This window comes from Trametes versicolor, assembly GCF_000271585.1.
Source record: "Trametes versicolor FP-101664 SS1 unplaced genomic scaffold TRAVEscaffold_9, whole genome shotgun sequence".
NCBI classification, from domain to species: Eukaryota; Fungi; Basidiomycota; class Agaricomycetes; order Polyporales; family Polyporaceae; genus Trametes; species Trametes versicolor.
The window spans coordinates 1,511,669-1,531,975 of NW_007360329.1; the positions used below are offsets into that span (position 1 = coordinate 1,511,669).

A 20,307-nucleotide genomic window follows, 5' to 3' on the forward strand; every position below is an offset into this window, starting at 1 on the left:
GTGGATGCCGACTTTCAAATGACGGACCACTATGACGGACTCGATATCGAACTGGTATTACAATGCCCTTGGCGTACATGGATGCGTTGGCGCAAGGGCGCGTGCCTACTTAAGGCCCTCTATTCTGACACACATCTACAGCCACCCGTGCACCTTGAAGTCCTCGAGCGTGTCCTTCGTCGTCTCTTCCATCGCGCGGAACTTGACGCCAAGCACCGTCTTCACCCTGGTGTTGTCGTACGCAACTTCGAACTTTGCCTGCGACGGGTCGTAAGAGGTGTTGCCTGCGGGCAGCGTAGGCTCGATCTTGTGGGCGGCGGACACTATGCAACAGGGTCAACGTCTGCAAAGCTCTCAACGCTTCCAGGTAGCGTGACGCACCGAAGTCCTGGAACTTGAACTCTCTTGAGCTGACCAGGAAACGGTTGCCAGCAGCCTCAGGCTTCAGAAGCGCCTGCACATGCGTCTGCGCGATGTCCCGCACGTCCACGTACGATCCCCTATCCCAAACGTGTCAGCCACACGAGCCCCCCGCAGAGTGAAATGCCGGGCACCTACCCGTTGGTCGCGAGCGTCTCGTTGTCGAACATGCTCTTCACCACCACAAAGTACCAGAGCTGCGCAGAGGTGTTCAGGAGCTCCGGCTTCGCCACCTCGTGCAGGACCGGCCCGAACACATAGGGCGGGCACAGCGTCACCAGATCCCAGCCCAGCCCGCCCGCCGCCTTCTCCTTCTCGACAAAGTCCCAGGCCGCGCGCTCCGCAAGGGTCTTGCTCGCGGTGTACTTCGCGACCGCAGGAGCGGCCGCGCCCTGCTCGCGCACCGTCACGATGTCCTCCTCATTCCAGCTCGCCTCGTCGAGCACGAGCGTCTCCGCCGGGTTCGGGTTCTTGCGGACGACGGCGGCGACCGAGGACAGCACGATCACGCGGCGCAGGTTGGGCGCGTGCGCGCGCGCGGAGCGCAGGACGCTGAGCGTGCCCTGCAAGGCGGGGACGATGAGTTCGTCGGGCTCGACAGCCTTCAGGTGGAAGGGCGAAGCAGTGTGCGCGATCGCGACGACGTCACCGACGTACGCGTCGAATGCGCCTTCCTGTAGCGCATGTCAATATTCGTAGATCGGGGGGAAGGAGGAAAGGGGCGGACCTTGGTGATGTCATCGACGATGACAACCTCGAACTTGTCGCCCGCGGAGGCGAAGAGCGTGCGGAGGTGGCCCGCCTTGCTCTCCGAGCGGACGGTGCCGCGCACGGAGAAGCCGGCGTCGAGGAGCGTCTTGGCGACCCAGACAGCGACGAAGCCGTTCACTCCGGTGACGAGGACCTTGCCAGATGTTACAGCGGGCATGTTGATGTCAGTGATATTGGATGTTTGGTTGAGTGGTGCAGGGGGTTCTGAGTTATAGCTCAGAGGGGAGGATGGGTGTTGTTCGGATCTGTACGACGGTCGTCTCCCGCCTTATATACCATCCGGAATGGCTAGTACGTCCTCCCTCCAGCTTCGCACTAACTGCTATCCGCTGCACTGGTGCTGCTGAATAAGGACCTGCATGTATACGCCGTCGGGGAATGCATGTGAAGCGAAGGGATCGGGGCGCGAATAGTGATATCGAACCGAGGCGCGATCCTCGCACACACTCTTCCCGTAGTCCGTCACAGCTCTCCAGCGGGTTAGGATCGAACGACGCGCGATCGGTTTGCGTCTAGGAGCGGGTTGAGGGCTATCTTCAGCTTTTCAAAACAACCCCTCTGTTGAGCGCTGAGCCAGCAGCTGACATTTGCACAGCTCTGCAGCTGCAGGGTATTTCTCTTGTCGAGCCTCCCAGAGCCTTCCTCCATCTGACTGCTGGGTCCTTCTTCGCGAACCTCGTGCGAATGGGTGAAAATGACCGAATAGGAGGCATAGCTGCTTGTGCGAGCACACTAGAGGGCCTGAACGTTGGACCTGGATCATGTTGTACACGCCGGGTGATTTTCACCAGGATAAACATGCAAGACTGCTATCGGGTGGTAGAGTACGCTCGCATACCTTTCAGCGAATGCTAGTCGACGTCGACGCCAGGACATATAAGTTCTCGACGCTCGGGTTCCCGATCGGTGATTGCGAGGGTGGCGAGGAAGAGCTTGGCAAGAATCCCACTTACGCCAGCGCCAAACTCCGATCGGTGTACTCGAACCCGTGGCTGTGTAAGGGGGGGCTCCAACTGGTTCCAGGCGTTCGTGGTGAACGTTACATGTACGCCTCGACGGAGGGAAGTCGGTGCAGCGTTTAGGCAGTGCGCCGGGGCATCACATAAATTCTACGGGGGTATGGGACCGAATGGATCTGCTATCGCAGGAATACCCGTCGCTGCAGAGAAGTCGACTATTTTGATTCTTGACTTCGACAAGCTGCTCGAACTCCTGACCCTATAGATGATAAACGTGACATGTCGACTTCGGAAAATGTGCTCTTGTTGGATGCTATCCGACATTCTTTCACAATCATCCCGGGTCTAAAATTCCCTCTTGCATATGTGTTAAAGCCGATGAACCTAGTCGTCCGGAGTGAAAGCGATTGAGTTCCGGCTATCCCGTACAGTAGCGTCGTGGAACGGAGGCAAACGGGTAGATACATAAATCACCGTTCGCGTGTGATACTGAACGCCTCGGCAAGTGCCGGTGAGCAGGCGCTCGCTCGCTGCGCAGGCTACATGGGGGCCGGGCGATCTCTATTCAAAAGCCCGCCGTTCACGAGGGGCTAGCAGTCCGCTCGTAAAAAGGCAACTCAGACATGTAGGGATCTCTATTGTATCATTGTATCAAACAATTAGTAAGTTCTTCTTGGAGTTTGCCGCAGATTACGTACCTTGAGCACTGACTGTTGAGACTATCCCTGCGCTCTACAGGAGGGACGGAGCCTTGTGGCTCGCTACACATGGTAAGACGAGTGTAAGTGGGGTCTGGCAGATCCATACCAGGAAAAAACTCACCTCTCATTAGGCAAATTCCCCACCGGGACCGCATTTCCATCCGCGAGGTCTCCGGCCAAAGTCTTCGTAGAGTCCCCGTCATTTTGATCGACCGGGGGTGGCACGTCCTCCGGCGGTGGTAGCCTAGCCAAAATCTCTTCGGTTAAGGTCCTCGTCGACGCCGGCAGGTGCTCCAGCGAGAGCACTGGTAGAAAGCAAGGAGCGAGATCCTCCCGTCGGAGATTGCTACGGACTGCCACGGATTCTGCGTCCTCGCTCGCCCACAGCATGGACATCACCACTAGAGCCAACTCGGTGACCTCCTTGTATACCAGTTGTAGCTGATAGTCATTTCCCCATCTTCTATAGGACAATTGTAGGTGTTTGAGCACCTGCTCGCGTTCGTGTGCCTCGAGTAGGCGATGGCGGGGAGCCTGGTGCAAGTCCGGCCCCCCGAACTGCATCTCGGTGAGCCGGATCCAGAAGCCCCACAGCATCGATGCGCGGACGAGTCCCGTCGCAATGTGGTCCGCATCCAAGGTATCGAAGCGGAAAAACCGCCCAGGGTCGGGGTCTTCGAGCAGCGTGTGCAAGGGTAAAGCGTACAGGGTGACGATGCTTCCCAGTGTGCCCCAGACGTGGCGACGGACGGACGACGACATCGGGACCGCCGATTTTACCAGTCGGGAAAGGTATGACACCAGGTCGTGGACTGAGGGGGTATACGGATAGTACCTGGACACTAGGATGTCGCCCGGCGGGCCATCATTGGCGTATGGCGGCTTAGGGCTATACATTGTGACATTTCCAGCGATGCGAATGAGGTCGACGAGCAAACTTGATTCAGCGGAAAACTTCGTCTGGTTCCACTCAGATGAGGCGGATTTGAGCAGAAGAAAGAGTGGCTTGTCTGCGCTATAGTGGTCCGACTGAGAGAGCGCCAGAGCCAACATGCGGGCCGGATGACCAGGGTCACTCCTGTGATGCAGAGTCGGCAGCCCGTCAAGCCCCTCCTCTAGTACATAGGTACCATGAGCTCGGAACACCGCGCATATTGTTCGCAGCATAGGCTCTAGGACCCCAAGGCGTAACAACGTGCCATTGCGCACCTGATACGAGATGTCGAGAAGTCGGTGAAGAGCTCCTCTTTGGATGAGTTGTATGATAATCGCCGAGGTGATTTTGTTGCTGTCGTCATCGCTGGTAGGCGGCATCAGCGACGACTTCATAGACCGAATCCACCGCGCCAAGATATCTTGCAAAATCGCGGTGAATGGTTCCAGAAGGGGGAGCCCTATCCTCCATATCGGCACATCCCTGGCCATGACCATCATCACCTCGAGCGGCAAGTCATGGGGAGTCGTAGGCGGCGCAAGCCAGGCTGTGTCAATGATGCTCTGGAGGGCCATGCACAACGATCTTGCTGCACCGTCGGCACTTGCGTCAATGGACAGCAGCTCCTCGTCGTCCACCAAGCGAAGGGCAGAAGAGTGATCCGGCCACGAGAGGAAAAGCGCGGTAACGTAGCCGGTAAGGGAGTAGATCCAATACAGGGGGGGAGATGAGGGAATTCCCAGAAAGGCGCGCGGGAAGTCTGCTTGTTCACAGTACTGGCCAGATGCCAAGATATGGCGAAAAACCCCCAAGAGCCTCCAAATGAGAGCGGCACTGGGTTTTTCACTGGCCCCATAGCTGGAAAACGAAACGTAGAGAGCGATACGTATCACCGCTCTGATACGAAGATCTTCAAGTTTCAACGCTCCCTCGGGGAGCGCGTCAGGTTCTCCTGCTACCCGGGATCCCAAATGCTCCACAGGGCCATGTGAAAGTCGTTCCTCCAGTTGAGTGACGAGGGTGACCATCGTAGGACCATTGGACAGCAAATGCAGTACCGCTTTCGAGTCGTTGTCCTTCCCGAGTCCATTTTTTGTTGGCCGGATTAATGTTTCCAACGCGCCTAGAGCAAGCGAGAGGACGGTCGGGTCTGTATCCAACGAGAGCAAGGCGGTGAGGCGAGTCGCGAAGGGCCATATGGTGCTGAGTTCTTCTGGTACGCGGGGCTCCACGATAGCCTCACCAGGTCGAAGGGATCGGAAGGCTGGTGCGATAGCGCAGATGGCCCAGCACAACTGGTGACGAGCAGCGCGGGAGACACGTGTTTCTGGCCTCATCATCAGCGTCATGTGTCCGAGCCAAGCGTAGGGGCTGTAGAGGACTGGGAGCATAAAGCCGTGGCGTTTAGGATACCAGACGTCGTGGAGTGCTAGGTAGATGATCGTCTTGATTGCGTACATGTGGTCTTCGTGGTCCTGACGCCTTTCACTGTCGGGATCCATGGTACGTGATGACGAACGTACGGTTGGCTTCAGGGTGAGGCGAAAGAGGTGACGGACAACGTCTTCGGCGGGGAAATCCTCCGACCACGGCGCACGACATGTTCCGCTTTCTGGAATACACACACAGAGTCGTAATACCGATGCCAGCAGCGAGAAAGGAAGGCGTTGGTAGTCCTTGAGAAGTGAGACGACGATAGGATATGTAGACGGAGAGAGGAGAGAGGGCATAGGGCTAACTGTTGGTGGCACCATGAGGAACGGCTGTACCGTCGGCATGTTGCTCGTAGGCATTGTCGGGTCTTCCTCCTCATTCTCAGGGCTGTCCAGGGTAGTCTCTGAATGCAGAACTGCGAGAATATAGATGGCTTGGGCCGCCGCTTCTTTATGGGGCTCAGACAGCGCCTGAAAGGAGGGCACGGCGGACATCCAGGACTGAAGGAATTGTTCTATGGAGGTGATCGCGCCCTGTTTAACAAACAGCCGCCGATGTAGAATCAGGTGTGGGAACCGCCGAACAGCGTAGTTGAGCTCCTCCGTTTCGTGCATCCGGTCCGAATTGCGCAACAACCAAAGAAGGATGCGCGCATCCAACGACGATTCTCTCTCCTTGATGACTTTCTCGTCGTGACTTCGAAGGGACGAGATGCGCAACAGATCGTATTTTCGGGACTCCGACACAGCGATGGCGCCAGGGGTGTGGAGTTCGAAGTCTCCGTCTTCGACAGAGGAGCTTTGACGCCGACGCCCGCACAAACCTGAGCAGGTATGTACCACTCGATCCCAGAGGTGGTGAAGCGTCCGCGCTATCCCGCCAAATATAGCACGTATCTTCCCCCAGGCCGCGACCCAGCGATCCATAACCAATGCGAAGAAGACCGTGGCGGATGTCTTGAAAGGGCAGTCGGGGTAGACGTAGGCCAAGGCGTTTGCTACCACGTAGACGATAGCCGTGATACAGATGAGGATGGCGGAGATGAGCGCCACAAATCTGTTGATGTCCCAGACGAAGTCGACGAGTCCAGCAAAGAATAGGAGTAGCGCAACGTGGAGGAGGATGGGCAAGATGGAGAGTATTGCGGGCAGCTTCCATCGATGAACACCGTCCATGCGGTACTGGCGATGACGCGCTCGGTTGGCTGGGATGGCCTGCGAAAGGCCGGCAAGGAGATAGTTGATCCACTGTTTAGCCAGGATTGTGATGAGCGCGGTGGCCAGGCTCAGAATGAGGCTGGAGAACCAATAGATGTTGACTCGAACGGCAGATGAAGCAACCTGGAAGGGTTGCATGACGGGCATCGGGCTGCTCGTAGTGGAAGCGTTACGAGACACCTGCACTTCGTATAGGATGGCTTGGAGTGATTCGAGCACTGGATCCGATTGCAGACTTTGGTACGACTCGATGATGAATGTCGTCAATACAGCTGAGAACAGGGCCGCCTGCCCAATCGACTCTCAGCACGATCGAGTTGAGACAGCACAGAATAGACGAAACGTACAAATATGAGGATCGCATCGAGATCGGCATTCCACGCCTTGATTGTCTCCCTGTCTTCTGCCGGGGCATGCTCTAGGTACAACGGCCACATCATCGACATCGCGTTCGCACTCAGTAGTGCCTATATAACATGTTGCTTCAGATGGAACGCGAAGCACTTGCATGATTATACCTACCTTGTCCTTGACCTCGTTCTCAACCTCATCCAAAGGCTTTGCTTCAGACGCCGGAGGCTATATCGCAATCAGTGCGGAGCTGCTACTGCCCCGAGGCATGGACGTACCTTTTGCCCTCGCCCAAGTTGAGGCGAGCGCTCAGCTTTATCACCAATAGATGCCCCGCTAGCGTCCCCGCCAGTAGCAGTGCGGCTTATGGTGGGTGCTGCAGGCTTTTGCGTAGCGTCGCTTCCCATGCGAAGGTGGGCACCCCGATGTCCACCTTTGCTCGTCGTCTTGTCGTCGTCGCGGTCCTTCAGCTGGGCTCCCGGCTGGGGGGCGAGTGAAGTCTGCATAGCAGCAGGAGATCCAATGGATGAGCTTTACTTTTCATACGAATCACGATTGCACGCACCATTCTCAAAATTGGCCGTAGGGAGTCTAGGTGGTGGTTCCTAGTATACCGAGCGTGAGCAGTGCCTCGATCTCCTATGGATAACACTTCCGGCGTTTGAAGGCACGTGTGGGGCACGGTTCTTGGGGCGCGGTTCTATGGGCATGATCTGGATTCTGAACGGTGTGATCAGCCGACGTATAGGCGAAAGAACAGCGTGGGCGCACCAGGAATGCACAGCCGAGTTGCAGTTGACGCTAGCTGCGCCCTAAAGTGTCCCGGGCGTTTAATAGCTAACGAGGTGTGCGAGACCGGACGTGCAGAGATACGACGCGAAGCAAAATCTATGTATGTCATTATAGTTCACATGGTAGATAGGTACATCGAAAACGCGTGATGATCGTGCAGAGAGTCGTATCTGACGTTCGAAAGCAAAACACACCGCAGCAGTACATTCATTCCCTCCCACAGAGCGTGCACAGCCGCCTACGCCATCTTGCCGAGCACGCGCGGCTGCGAAACGTCCGCCATCTGGATGAAGATGTCGTCTGCGGGGTGGCGATACAGGGGCGCGCGGAGGCGCTTCTGGTCGAGGTGGTGGCCGATGAAGCCGATGCTGCGACCGAGGACGAACAGACCGTTGAGCGTACCAATCTGCACAGACAATAAGCACACGCGATCGCAACGCGATAATAAAAGACCACTGACCTTGATGTACTCGTCGGCCTCGTCCGACGTGAACGCGCCACTGTCGCGGAGCAGGTCGACGAAGCAGACAGCGATGCAGCCGTCGACGTTCAGGATGAGCGTGTCCTTCTTCGACGTCGTGACCTTCTCGACCGCGAGCGCGTAGTCGAGCAGGCTGTGACTCGGGAAGTTCTTGCGCACGTATTCCTTCACGAGCTCAACGCGCAGATCCGGGTTGTTCACGCTCTTGATCTTGTGGCCGATACCGCTGACTGTGGGCGGAGTGGTCAGTGCATACTCAGACGTGGCACAGGAGAGGGGTACGCACTGAGCTTGTTCTGCTTCCTGCAGGTGTCGACGAACTCGCGGGGGGTGAGACCGGTGTCGCGCGCGTTGGAGAACATGCTCGCGGCCTCGTCGAGGGCACCACCGAAGCGGGAGCCGATCGTGAGGAGACCGGACGCAAGCGAGGAGATGAGGTCCTTGCCCGCACGGGTCGCGACGATCGTGTTCATGGCACTATAAGCTCGAGTCAGCTCGTCTGCCAAACGTATCAATGCTCACTGATGGCTTACCCAGACACGGCGGGACCGTGGTCAGCAGTGAGCATGAGCACCATCTCGATGAACTTGGTCGCCCACGGCGGGAGGCGGCGCTTGAACCACAGCAAGCTGACGACACCACCGACACCGATGTCCTCCTTGAACACGTCCGAGATACGCATCCCGGCGTACAGCAGCTCCTGCCCACGCTCGTCGGAGATCGTCGAGATGAACGCGGCAGGCTTGCGGATAAGCCCGAGCTCCTGCGCCCACTTGTAGTCCATGGGGATGACGGGGGGCTCGCGGTCCGTCTGGGGCTTGATGACACCCGTGGCGACGAGGCGCTCGTATGTCTGCGTGAGCACCTCGGGCAGGTCCTCGAACGTGTCGGGCACGATGAAGCCGGCAGCGCGCATCGCGTTGTTCTTCGCGTCTGCGGTCTCCATGTCCGAGTTGGCCATCGAGCCAGCGTGCCCGAATTGCACCTCCGTCGTGAACATCTTCGCGCACGTCCCGATAGACCACGCGATGATAGGCTTCTTGATTATGCCCTTCTTGACTGCCTCGATCACGCGGTACTCCTCGATACCGCCGACCTCGCCGAGGAGGACGAGGAGCTTGCACTCGGGGTCCGCCTCGTAACGCAGGAGGTGGTCGATGAACGTCGAGCCGGGGTAGCGGTCACCGCCGATGGCGATACCCTCGTAGGTACCGTTGGTGGTGAGGGAGAGGATGTTGTTAAGCTCGTTCGACATACCGCCGGACTTGGAGACGTAGCCAACCGAGCCGGAGCGGTAGAGCTTGGAAGCGATGATGTTGTCCATCATACTGCGATGCACCATTAGAGTTCAGAAAACACACAAGTGTGAAACGCAAACACTCACCCGCCAGAGTTACCGATACGGAAGCAGCCGGGCTTGATGCCACCAACAGTCGCAGGGCCGATGACAAGGATGCCCTTCTTCTTTGCGATGTGCAGGATCTCCCTGGCGTGACGCTCGGGGACACCCTCCGCAATCAGCGCAACGCTCTTGATCTGCGCAAACTCGAAGATCTCGAGCGTGCTCGAGTACACACTGCGGGAACTCGCGAAGTTCACGACAACGTCGACCTCGGGGTGCTTCTTCACCGCGTCCGCGACGCTCGTGTACACGGGCAGCAGCGTCTCCTTCGTCCCCCAGTAGAACTTCTGGATGTGGTGGCCGCCGAAGGGGTAGATCATCGCTGCCACGCTGGGCGTCTCACGCCCGCACGAGTAGTCGAAATCGAGCATGCCCTGGATGGCGCGGGGCTGCAGGCCGTACACGAACGAGCGCGTCTTCGCGTCGAAGGGGCGGAACCACGGACGCGAGTGTGCTGCACCCGTCTTGGTGTCGAAGGATACAATCTGGTCCTGCGGTTGCGTACGCTCGCCGTCGGGGTGGATGGTCCCGACAGTGTGTTCAGGCTCGAGGTCGCCACCAGCAGCGGGGCTCTTGGGCGAAGAAGGTGCGGGGGTCGCGGCAACGGAGTGGAGGGGGTTTTTGGGCTTGCCGGTCACACCGAGCGCGAGGGGGACGATCGCAGTGATGTGGGTGTCGGGGCCGTAGACCTTGATGGGGACACCGAGAGACTCGCCGAGCAGGCGCATCGCCTTGAGACCCTCCTGGTAGTTGGGGCCGCCACGACGAATGTAGATCTTGACCTTGTGGTTGATGAGAGGCGCCTTGTACTCCTTGAGCGCGCGGATGATACCCTTGAAGGTCGCCGCGACGTTCGTGAAGTTCGCAATACCACCACCGATGATGAGGATCTTGCCCTCAGCGCGCGGCGTGCCGCGGGTCATCAAGTCAACTGGAAGCAGGTCTTAGCATCGAACAATGTATCCCGGGATATGGCACTCACCGATGGTCTTCGCGTACTCGTACGTCTGGCCCTCGGAAGGAGCACCGGAGTATTCGCCGTAGTTGGCGAGCTCGTCCGCGAAGCCGTGAGCGGCAATCGCGTCGGAGTAGACGACGGAGGCACCACCACCGGCGACCATCGTCCAGATGCGGCCCTCGGCGTTGAGCACAGTCAGCTTCAGCGAGGCACCGGTCGACGCATCGAGTTTCTGGATGTACGCCTCTTCCTTCGTGAGGTCACGACCGAAGGGTGCGGGCCAGACCTAGAAATATACGGTGAGAAGATGTGTACAACAAGAGCGACGCTATACTTACCATCGGGGGTCCACGGTCTGCGCCGATGACCTTGCCCTTGGTCGTCGTCGCCTGGGCACCCGACTCGTAGATAGAAAGGTCACGGGCGATCGCCCACTTCGGGCCGCAAATAGACTCCGCAGTCTGGTCGAGCTTCGCAGCCATGTCGAGGTACTGGATCGTGGGCTCCGCGCCGTTAACGCCATCGAGCACAACGAGGGGGTTGATCTCGAGGTACGCGAAGTGCAGGTCGACGTATACCGAGTAGAGGCGGGTGAGGAAGTCGACGAGCGTCTCCTTCTTCGCCGCGGGTACGTGAGGGAGGAGGGTCTCCGCGATGGTTTGTCTCGAGGGGAAGGGCTCATTTACGGGGAGACTGAGCTTGAGCGCCTTCGCGTCGACGTCGCCGATGTCGACACCGCCCTCGTGTGTGAAGAGGATGTAGTCGCCCTCGCGCGCGGAGTTGATGCAAACGTAGTATTCGGCATCGGAAGGATGAGGGAGGAAGGGCTCGACGATGAAGTTGTTCAACGTGCCGGTCACGGACTCGACCTATAACGGAGTAGGATGAGCACGCAGAGTCAATGATTCTGTAACGCCAGCTAGCAGGATTGCCCGCGACCGAGCTGCCAAAATTGCGCAAAGCCCGGGGAAAGCAGTAGAACCACCCGGAGCGCCGCAGACACTTGGACGCTCGACCGAACATCCTCCAGCGCGGTGACTTCTATCGCCGTGGCTTCGGATACGGGGAGAATGCATGATGGACTAGCCAGCTGCCCCTATGGCCGGCTGAGTCGCGAGTACGCAGAACAAGACCTCAAGGCCGAGGTGAAAGCCATAGGACCCGGTGTCACGAGGGATATGAAGAACAGGACCGATTCTCACGGGAGAGCGAGATGAAAAAAAAAAACCCACAACCTCTCGGTAGCGGGAATTTGTTGGATGTGTAGATCGGCAAGATCCAATAGAGTTATCACGTGGGGGACCGACGCGTGCTAAGCGACCTCACCCCTAAGGCGCGTCGCGGACGCGCCGTGATGCATGAGGTTAATGAGGTGGATTTTGTGGTGTACGATGGCGATCTGGGGCAGACGCAGCATCCCCAATGAAACGCGTCTGAGCATTTGACATGCCAGGGGCCACAACTCGACTTGATGGGGGCACGGACTGGGAAACGCGAAGCTGTACTCACCTTCTGGGGCTTGCCCGCGCGCTGCTGAATCCACGGCTTCGCCTCGTCCCAGGTCTTGTTGAGCGCAAGGAGACCGGCCTTGCCACGGCGCTTGATCAACTGATCAGGCTTCGCTACGAGCTTCGTGTTGAAGACCCAACCGGGGAGCTGGGTGTCGGGCGTGATCGTGTTTGTTGCGGGGTCCCATGAGACCTGGGCGACCTTGGGCGAGGGGTAGACGAGCTTCGTCTTGACGGTCGCGGAGAGGTCGACGGGAGGTGCGCGCTCGAGCCAGTACGCGAGCAGAAGTTTCGCGTCGTATTCGCGGATGGCTGCAGCACTTTGTGAACATGCGCATCTAATGCGCAGAGATGGGTAGCTGCATACCTTTCGAGGACATTTTGGGCGAGCGGGGACGTCTAGGGAGGGGAGATGGGGGAAGGAAGGAGAAGGGCGAGGGCGGTTAGTGGTGGTCGGCCCAGTGCGTATTTAAATCGAAGGTTAGGCGGCGTCGTCGGAGGTCGCCTCACTTTCGCAAAAATCGTAGATGGGGGGATGCTAACCGCCCGTTTTAGGCACATCCCAATAGTAGCCCCCAACTTTCGCACGAGTGCTATAATCTGTTTCTATTGGCCCTGCCTTCTGTGCTCGTATGGTTGAGGACGCCTCTTTGTGACGAGCGCCCGTGCTCATTTGTAATCCTGCTAAGGCTCCTTCACACAACACTTGTAGGGTTTGTTCTATGTGCAGAAACGATCAGAAAGGACATGCTAACAATCCTGTCGGGCTGTTTCCCCGAAATTCCAAAATTTATGTCGTAGGTCCTCGATTTGGCGCACCCTGCTGACTAAGCCATACCCATATATGGCATCTTAGGCGTCTAATTGGCGAGTTCAAGCTCCGCTGTTGCACTCAGTCACTGTAGGCAACTTTCCTTGTCTTTCCTGTCGGATTATGAGGCACCCCCATGGCCGACGGTCACTTCAAAGCCGGCTTAAACTTGTAGTCCCCCTTCTCAGCTCTCTCAAGCCTCTCAACCGCCCTATCGAGCGCTTAAATTGTCGTTGACCCCCGGCCGATTTGGCGCTTTTTCTAGGGTTAGGGTTAGACGCCCAGAATTTTCTGTACGTCGGGATTTGAGCTCAAATGGGGTCCTTTGGTATGTAGAATTTCGTTTTTGAGGTCCAGAAATGGATGTGGAAGCATGACATGAAGTGGCGTCCTCAACCATACGACCATCTGTGCTATGCAGTCGCAGGTACCCGCCTTGTTCCATCGCAACAAGAATGGCGCGCATGCGCACGCTATCGACGTTTCACCCCTGGACGGTCGACCCATTTCCGAGCTTTGCACACGCTAGCGCGCATCGGTCTCTGGAGGGCATCGATATCTCGCGATCATCCATCCACCTCTCCGCTCGCGTGGAAAACGCATGTCGGGCCATGCCACAATGCCGACGTTCTCTCGCCTATTCTTTTACGACAGCATTCGCTGCCGCGGCGTGCCTGCCCTGTCTAGAACAGCAAGCGCGGCCCTTGAGGCGCACTTCGCGGACACGCCGTTATCATTTCGCGCTTCGCCATATGCACGCAGGTGAGCTCCATGCAATCGATGCAGACCACGTCGGACGTTTTCATGCCAGACGTACGGGTCTGAAACGCCTTGGTCGCGCCAGGCGCTCCGGCAATGCGCAACCCGCTCCGTGGAGTCTGGATAGGTCTGGATGGACGCCGCCGGCTCCGAGTTGAGCGGGACACCGCAACCTGGGACGCCGGGGAGGCGTCTTGGACACAATGCTCTCCGTGAGTTCCGTCGGGCAAGTTGCAGCGCTTCGAGCTGCGAAGGAAATGACATACTGATTATGTCCAGATCTTGTCAGACCAGGCCCCCAGGCCTGCAGGAACGCTGCGTGTCTGGATTCGCATTCGACTAAGGGTCATGAGAGCTGCTCAATTCTAGCCGGACGGAGTCGCTCCAGAGGATGTGTGCATTGAAGGAACAAAGCGGAAATACCCGAGGAGGTGCAGAACGTCGAATCGTCCCGGTCGTTCGACGTACGCATCTCCCAGATCCAGTAATTGTTGGAACTCATCCCTAAACCTCCTCTGCTCATGGCAGCACTTTGGGCGATGGGTTGGATGGGTTTACACCGTTCGCAGGAATTTTGGGCTAATCTAGCTTCAGTCCAGCGACTACGTCCGGCCAAAATTGAGCAGCCCTATGCAATAGTCAAGAGACTCGAGAGTCGAGAGCATGAAGTTGTTGACATCGGCTCGGTCCGAAACTGAGCCAATGAGGTTTACGCCATTGGAATGTTCTGCAGGGGCAAAATGAATATGGCGCTATAGTGTAGCGGTTATCACTTGGGATTCTGACTTCGTGAGTTCCCAAAACCCAGGTTCGAGCCCTGGTAGCGCCTGACGCTCACCTTTTGCTTCATGAAGTCGAGTACATCATGACATATCGCCGGTCGGAACCTTCAACAAGACGCCGAGCGTCGAGCCTGCTGTAGATGTCCTGACGTCCATGTCCATTTTGCTGGAAGGTATGCGAGCACACTCCAAATTGGCTTGATGTACTCACGCCCGATAGCATTTCATGTTTATCGCGTCGAGAATCACCTGCTTGCCCCGCCAGGTTCAGGTCCGTATGTGTGAGCGACGTGGGATGACGACAACCATGTGCACGCCTGCGCAAAGTATAAGTCAAGTATTCACAACTCGCACAACTTTAGGTACTCTACCCGCTCGGCATCTCATGCCCATTCGCACGCACCCCTCCGCCTGAGATACGATGCTCGCGAAGAAGGATCCCGGAGGAAGGCCCTAGAAGACTTCGCCGATCAGATAAGTACTTCTGCAGGATTTGCCTGCTAGCTGAGAGACCGTTTGTTTTTGAAAGCCGAATGCAGCGCCTCAATCCGATCCCAAAAGCAAACCGATCGCGCCTGCTTCACACGTTGAACGGGCCCGGGACGAGTATTTGTGCAAGGATCGCGCCTTGGTGTGATATCACTGCTCGCACCTCGGCGATCCTTTCACTTGACATGTAAGGATCCCCCGACGGCGTATACATTCAAGTCATTATTCAGCAGCGCTGCAGCGGATAGCAGTTAACGTGAAGCAGTAAGAAGAACGGCTGACAAACTCGGCCATGGGCGCATTTGCCGTTCGGACAGTATATAAGGTGGGGAGCAACGTTCGCAGCGGTCCGAACAACTCCCATCCTCCTCTCCTACGATTCGACATCCTCCACACCGCATCAACTCGCTCACACACCCACTGAAACCAACATGCCCGCTGTAACATCTGGCAAGGTCCTCGTCACCGGCGCGAACGGCTACATCGCCGTCTGGGTCGTAAAGTCCCTCCTCGACGCCGGCTTCTCCGTACGCGGCACGGTCCGCTCTGAGCGCAAGGCAGGCCACCTCCGCACGCTCTTTGCCTCCGCGGGCGACAAGTTCGAGGTGGTCATCGTCGATGACATCACCAAGGTCTGCCCCTTTCCTCATCTCCCCTCGGTCCGCGTGAATATTGACGCGCCCCACAGGCAGGCGCATTCGACGCGCACGTCGGCGACGTCGACGCGATCGCGCACACCGCCTCGCCCTTCCACCTGAAGGCCGTCGAGCCTGACGAGCTCATCGTCCCCGCCTTGCAGGGCACGCTCAGCGTCCTGCGCTCTGCGCACGCACACGCTCCGAAGCTGCGTCGCGTGATCGTCCTCTCTTCGACGGCCGCGGTCGTTCGTACAAACCCGAACCCGGCGGAGACGCTCGTGCTCGACGAGTCGAGCTGGAACGAGGAGGACGTGGTGACGACGCGCGAGAAGGGCGCGGCCGCGGAGGGCGGCGTGAAGTACCGCGCGAGCAAGACCCTCGCGGAGCGCGCGGCGTGGGACTTTGTCGCGAAGGAGAAGGGGTTGCAGTGGGACCTGGTCACGCTGAACCCGCCGTTTGTGTTCGGGCCGTTCTTGCACGAGGTGGCGAAGCCGGAGGATCTGAACACGTCTGCGCACACCTGGTACTTTGCGGTGGTGAAGGGCACGCTCGACAACGAGGCGCTTGCGAACAACGGGTATGTGCTAATTGTTTCGCGATTTGCAGGGGGACGGCGGGACTGACGGGTTTGCTCCAGCGGATCGTGGGTGGACGTACGGGACATCGCGCAGGCGCACGTCGAGGCGCTCTTGAAGCCTGAGGCTGCTGGCAACCGGTTCATCGTCAGCTCAGGCGGGTTCAGGTTCCAAGACTTCGGTGCGTTATGCCACCCTGAGGAAGCCTGGACGAACAGGACTGACCTTGCTCCAACAGTGTCCGTCGCCCACAAGATTGAGCCCACACTGTCGGCGGGCAACACCTCCTACGACCCGTCAAAGGTGAAGTTCCCGACGACGTATGACAACACCAGGGCGAAGACGGTGCTCGGCATCAAGTTCCGCACGGTAGCCGATACGACGAAGGACACGATCGAGGACTTCAAGGCGCGTGGGTGGCTGTAGACGTGCGTTAGACTAGAAGGCCCGGAGCAGGTACGCGCAGCTTGTGTACGCTAAGTTGTGTACCACAATTGCATTGTATCACCAGTTCAGCATGAGGTCAGCGATGGTAGTCCATCATTGGAAAGTCCGCATGCAAGAGCCCAACCTCCGGTCCGAGAGTAGTCATGAAAGCCAGTCGCAAACATATTCCAAGCTTGACGAGTCTTATTCACAGGTCCAGGAGCGCGAGTAATTTGTCCAACTGAGGCGTCCCATCCCGGTGATGTACGAAAACAGTTCAGTACTACGTTGCGACAACAAATTCTGCCAAGAAGACGTACCGGGTTTCGCCCTTCCGTAGCGTTAGTCTGGTGCAACGGCACGGCCCGCGAACACTGCACGGAGCTCCCGTCCGTTGTAACATCCGTGAACGTCTGCCACCCCTCCATGTACAGCCACGGGCTCGAGAACTCCATTTGCGGCCGCCACACAGTCGCGAGGCGGTCGTTCAGAAGCGCGATGATGCTCGCGACGATAGGTCTTTGTACTCTCGTGCCCTGCATGTGTGCGAACCCGGTCTCGTAAATCACGACGTCGTCCGCCTTCGCGGCGATGTCCTGAAACGCGCCGCGCCGGTTCGTGTTCCACCTCGGGGCATTCGCGCTGCCCAGGAGGATACGGCAGGCGGATACGGCGGCGTTCCGGTATGCGATCCGCATGTATTAGTTCGGGAAGCCGTTGCTGGGGCCCGTCCAGGCTGCCTCGCGGGGAAGCTCTGGGCGGAGGTCACGCGCATAGACATGCAACAGACCTTGCTGAACACAGTGGTCAGTGTCAACAACAGCGTTATTCTCAAGTCACTCACTCGTTCAGAGTTACATGTAGAAGCCGAATTAAAATCGGATTCGAGGCGGAGCAACTTGAGTGCCAAGTGGGCGCCGGAGAAGAGCGCGCGAGGGAGGCGCCTGGGAACCACGCCGAGTGAGTGTAGGCGCTTAAGAGGTATACGTATTTTGTTCCCTTCTTGCTGCCAACATGTGGTCAGCGCTGTCACGAACGAGATTGGAAACATGAGCCACACGTGTCCAAGGACGCGCCAGGGGGCGATGATGGCGTCTAGAAGAACTCGGAGTAAGCTCAGAGGACGACATTGACTCGCAAGCCTCCGAGCTCCTGTCGATCGCTGTCGATCCACCACCTCCCCTCGATTCTGTGCAGCAAGATGGTGAGTGCGCAAACATTTTCTCTCTAAGGTGCTGTGTCCGTTCATTCCTGACATTACCAATACCGATTCGCTTTAGACCGATTTCGTTCTCTCAAGCCCATCTCAGACGTTAACGGATGACGATCACCACTCAGAGTCTGAGTCGAAGTCGAGCGATGAAGCACCTCCAGGTGACGCGTACATTGATGTTGAAGACATAGGAGATCTGGGCGACTCTCTTCCTCAACGATCGTCTCGGAGTCGGAGTAGTCGGAGTCCCAGTCTGGATGGTGGTGACTACGGGCGGTGGGCGCCGATCGAGAGGCTGGATGCGCAAGGCTACCAGGTTTCTGCCCCTTCCAGAGCTGTGAACTGGGCCATGGTAGACGTGCGAAGTCTCGTGGCATCTTCTCCGTCTGCGACTTCGCCAACCGACTCGGATGAATTTACACGATCGCCACCACTAAATCTCCTTCAGTCCTCCATCTTCCCCAGAAAGCTCGATGGCCACGGGGGATATAAGACGGCACGGATGGCTCATGACGGCCTGCACAACGGTGCCGGAACCGACTTTGAATCTTTCGACCCAAAGCGCAAGACCTCCCGGAGTCGACCGAGGGGTCGCAAGAAACCAAGTCCGACGATTCACCCAGAGCCCGCTATATTGGGCTCCGTCAAACCAATCGAATCGAACGGTGTCCCGTTGAGGGATCAAGAAAAGGTCAATTAATCGAAGTGATTGAATAGCTGCAGCGACGACTGAATAATCTTGAATCGTGATTTAGGTCTCGACGCAACCCTACCCCAAGGATGCTACCACCGTTGAAGTTGACGGCGAGGTAAGAGAAACTAGACGTACAGAATGATACATATCTGACGAGACCTGTGCATAGGAAACCCTAGGTGCGAGCATGATGTCGGAAATTTGGCCATTGTATGTTCTACGCACCGGGGCCGAAGATAAGGAAACAGTACAAGCTTGGAACACAGACCTCGATTCGATTCTCATATTCGTGCGTCTAATCGTTCGCACGTTCTAACCTGGCGTTAGCTCACTGAGCGGTGGATGCAGGCGGCTCTATTCTCGTCAGCATTAACCACCTTCATTATCGAGTCCTACCGAAATCTGCAACCAGATCCAACATCCGTGCTGCTTCAAGCGATTCTAGTCGAGCTGATGATGACCCGCGATCCCGCCACGGCTCCTAGCACACTGGTGCAGCAGTTCAAAGTCGCCGCCTCCGCCGTGCGGGTGAACGTCTACTGGTTCACAAGCCTCATTCTGAGTCTGTCAACAGCACTCATCGCTATCTTAGCAAAGCAGTGGGTCAACTACTTGCTTGCTGGTCTATCTCCTGTTCCGTCCTCTCGAGCCCGACATCGCCAATACCGCATGGACGGCATGCGCCGGTGGAACCTGCCCGCGGTCCTCTCCTTCCTACCGGTCCTACTTCACATCTCACTACTCCTGTTCTTCACCGGCCTCGTCGATTTCATCTGGGGCCTGAACGACACTGTTGCCATCATCTCTGCTGTCCTCGTCTGCATCACAGCCTTTGTGTACTTTCTCGCGAACCTTCTCGCGTACGTCTACCCAGACTGCCCTTTCAAGACTTCCGTCACGGTCCTCCTCGCTCTATCCATTGACTACCTGATCGTCGCCTACGCTACCGCCCGCCTTGCAGTTGTTACGCTGGGAAGACATCTTCTTACGTACTGGCGCTACGTGCTGCACAAGTGGAGACCTTGGAACCGCCGCCGTCGCGGTACCTCTATAGAAGACGGCGCCGCTCCACTACACAGAACCGGCACAGTCATCGCATCAGAGTCCCGACACTACGAATCGCTACGCATCACTTCCCTTCGACATCAGGACGAGAAGTTCATCGAAGCCAACAAGACCTTTATGGACTCTCGCATTCTCCTCTGGCTCATGCGCAACGCGGATCGCTTTCACGATGCCGAGAAACTCAGCCGCGCGATAGTGCATTTCCCTTATCTGGTGCTTCACCGACGGCTGTTCATCCACAAGGGCGTCTTCGCATACCTAGAACGACTCCTCCGGAATTGGATGCAGGACGGCTTCAAGTCCTCGGGCCTAGCAGGTGAAGAGCGCCGGGAGGCTATCACATCTGCTATACGTGCTCTCTCTGTTCTCGAATCTGAAGTCGGGGTGACCGGTCCCGAGTACAAGGCTGCCTTGGATCCCGAGGACGTGGTCAGCGAAGTGAAGACGCCTTTCCTCATGATTCGGCCCACCACGAACCCCACGGCCTCTCCCCTCTCCCCTTCCACGTTTCCTACCGTACTTGCACTGCTCGGCGATGCTGACAACCTACCCTTTCCTTTAGTAGCGTCGGCATTAAGGCTATCCGTGCGGATCCCGCTCGCGCAACCGTCCGCGTCCGTGTCCTACAAATCCCTGGTCGAGCGGTTCCTCCAACATATCACCCAGCTCCAGCCGTCTTCTGATGACTTCCGCCATATCACACACGCGGTCAACACGGTGATCTATCTTGCCCTTCACGACGCATCGTACCCAGACCGCAGTGGCTTTGCGATCCCCTTCATAGGAGATGCGCGTTATTGGCTGAAGTATATATCAACGCTCTTACCACAACCATCGATTCCTGACTCGGCTCGTTTCCAAATGTCCTGGGCGGTCTGCGTTCTTGAACGATCACTAGGAACTACCGTCGAACCACGCCCTCGGCTC

General features: G+C 57.5%; 8 protein-coding genes and 1 non-coding gene across 9 annotated transcripts; 4 read left to right on the forward strand and 5 right to left on the reverse strand.

Annotated features, from left to right (window-relative positions):
• Nucleotides 1-135: 135 nt before the first annotated feature.
• TRAVEDRAFT_128612 (NAD-P-binding protein) lies at nt 136-1,348 on the reverse strand (the record flags this gene model as incomplete). Its single annotated transcript, XM_008043308.1, has 4 exons — nt 136-323; nt 382-500; nt 559-1,094; nt 1,148-1,348. The coding sequence occupies 4 exons, from the start codon at nt 1,346-1,348 to the stop codon at nt 136-138; spliced, it is 1,044 nt and encodes a 347-aa protein (XP_008041499.1).
• Nucleotides 1,349-1,687: 339 nt separating this feature from the next.
• Nucleotides 1,688-2,106, reverse strand: TRAVEDRAFT_30575 (uncharacterized protein; the record flags this gene model as incomplete). The annotated part of the gene is made up of 2 exons (XM_008042788.1): nt 2,030-2,106; nt 1,688-1,945 (listed from the first exon to the last, which is right to left on the reverse strand). A coding segment is annotated over exon 2 (169 nt), but the record flags the coding sequence as incomplete, so codon positions are not given.
• Nucleotides 2,107-6,460: 4,354 nt separating this feature from the next.
• TRAVEDRAFT_129493 (uncharacterized protein) lies at nt 6,461-6,873 on the reverse strand (the record flags this gene model as incomplete). The annotated part of the gene is made up of 2 exons (XM_008043309.1): nt 6,461-6,724; nt 6,784-6,873. Coding segments are annotated over 2 exons (354 nt in total), but the record flags the coding sequence as incomplete, so codon positions are not given.
• A 786-nt stretch (nt 6,874-7,659) lies between these two features.
• TRAVEDRAFT_171840 (ATP citrate lyase) lies at nt 7,660-12,347 on the reverse strand. The gene is made up of 9 exons (XM_008043310.1): nt 12,296-12,347; nt 11,930-12,240; nt 10,759-11,289; nt 10,445-10,706; nt 9,445-10,393; nt 8,594-9,388; nt 8,347-8,537; nt 8,040-8,290; nt 7,660-7,985 (listed from the first exon to the last, which is right to left on the reverse strand). The coding sequence occupies exons 1-9, from the start codon at nt 12,306-12,308 to the stop codon at nt 7,818-7,820; spliced, it is 3,471 nt and encodes a 1,156-aa protein (XP_008041501.1). The 5' UTR covers nt 12,309-12,347; the 3' UTR covers nt 7,660-7,817.
• A 1,899-nt stretch (nt 12,348-14,246) lies between these two features.
• TRAVEDRAFT_t148 lies at nt 14,247-14,327 on the forward strand. Its single transcript has one exon. It is a non-coding gene; the product is annotated as a tRNA-Gln (tRNA).
• Nucleotides 14,328-14,498: 171 nt separating this feature from the next.
• TRAVEDRAFT_60044 (uncharacterized protein) lies at nt 14,499-15,169 on the forward strand. The gene is made up of 2 exons (XM_008043311.1): nt 14,499-14,551; nt 14,643-15,169. The coding sequence occupies exons 1-2, from the start codon at nt 14,507-14,509 to the stop codon at nt 14,958-14,960; spliced, it is 363 nt and encodes a 120-aa protein (XP_008041502.1). The 5' UTR covers nt 14,499-14,506; the 3' UTR covers nt 14,961-15,169.
• A 4-nt stretch (nt 15,170-15,173) lies between these two features.
• TRAVEDRAFT_171842 (NAD-P-binding protein) lies at nt 15,174-16,459 on the forward strand. The gene is made up of 4 exons (XM_008043312.1): nt 15,174-15,401; nt 15,458-15,984; nt 16,045-16,163; nt 16,221-16,459. Exons 1-4 carry the CDS (start codon nt 15,201-15,203, stop codon nt 16,406-16,408), a joined length of 1,035 nt encoding a protein of 344 aa, XP_008041503.1. The 5' UTR covers nt 15,174-15,200; the 3' UTR covers nt 16,409-16,459.
• Nucleotides 16,460-16,836: 377 nt separating this feature from the next.
• Nucleotides 16,837-17,109, reverse strand: TRAVEDRAFT_91974 (uncharacterized protein; the record flags this gene model as incomplete). Its single annotated transcript, XM_008043313.1, has 1 exon — nt 16,837-17,109. A coding segment is annotated over one exon (273 nt), but the record flags the coding sequence as incomplete, so codon positions are not given.
• Nucleotides 17,110-18,505: 1,396 nt separating this feature from the next.
• On the forward strand, nt 18,506-19,173 carry TRAVEDRAFT_128690 (uncharacterized protein; the record flags this gene model as incomplete). Its single annotated transcript, XM_008043314.1, has 2 exons — nt 18,506-18,616; nt 18,652-19,173. Coding segments are annotated over 2 exons (633 nt in total), but the record flags the coding sequence as incomplete, so codon positions are not given.
• Nucleotides 19,174-20,307: the final 1,134 nt, after the last annotated feature.

What these genes read in the sequence shown, in the direction of transcription:
- TRAVEDRAFT_171840 (XM_008043310.1), bottom strand. An exon ending in CGAGTACGCGAAGACCATCG is followed by an intron (nt 10,394 to 10,444) that starts GTGAGTGCCATA and finishes ACCTGCTTCCAG; the next exon opens with TTGACTTGATGACCCGCGGC. An exon ending in CGTATCGGTAACTCTGGCGG is followed by an intron (nt 9,389 to 9,444) that starts GTGAGTGTTTGC and finishes GGTGCATCGCAG; the next exon opens with TATGATGGACAACATCATCG.
- TRAVEDRAFT_60044 (XM_008043311.1), top strand. Translation starts at nt 14,507, where the DNA reads ATGTTTATCGCGTCGAGAATCACCTGCTTGCCCCGCCAGGTTCAG. An exon ending in GCTTGCCCCGCCAGGTTCAG is followed by an intron (nt 14,552 to 14,642) that starts GTCCGTATGTGT and finishes GCACAACTTTAG; the next exon opens with GTACTCTACCCGCTCGGCAT.
- TRAVEDRAFT_171842 (XM_008043312.1), top strand. Translation starts at nt 15,201, where the DNA reads ATGCCCGCTGTAACATCTGGCAAGGTCCTCGTCACCGGCGCGAACGGC. An exon ending in TCGTCGATGACATCACCAAG is followed by an intron (nt 15,402 to 15,457) that starts GTCTGCCCCTTT and finishes CGCGCCCCACAG; the next exon opens with GCAGGCGCATTCGACGCGCA. An exon ending in GAGGCGCTTGCGAACAACGG is followed by an intron (nt 15,985 to 16,044) that starts GTATGTGCTAAT and finishes GGTTTGCTCCAG; the next exon opens with CGGATCGTGGGTGGACGTAC.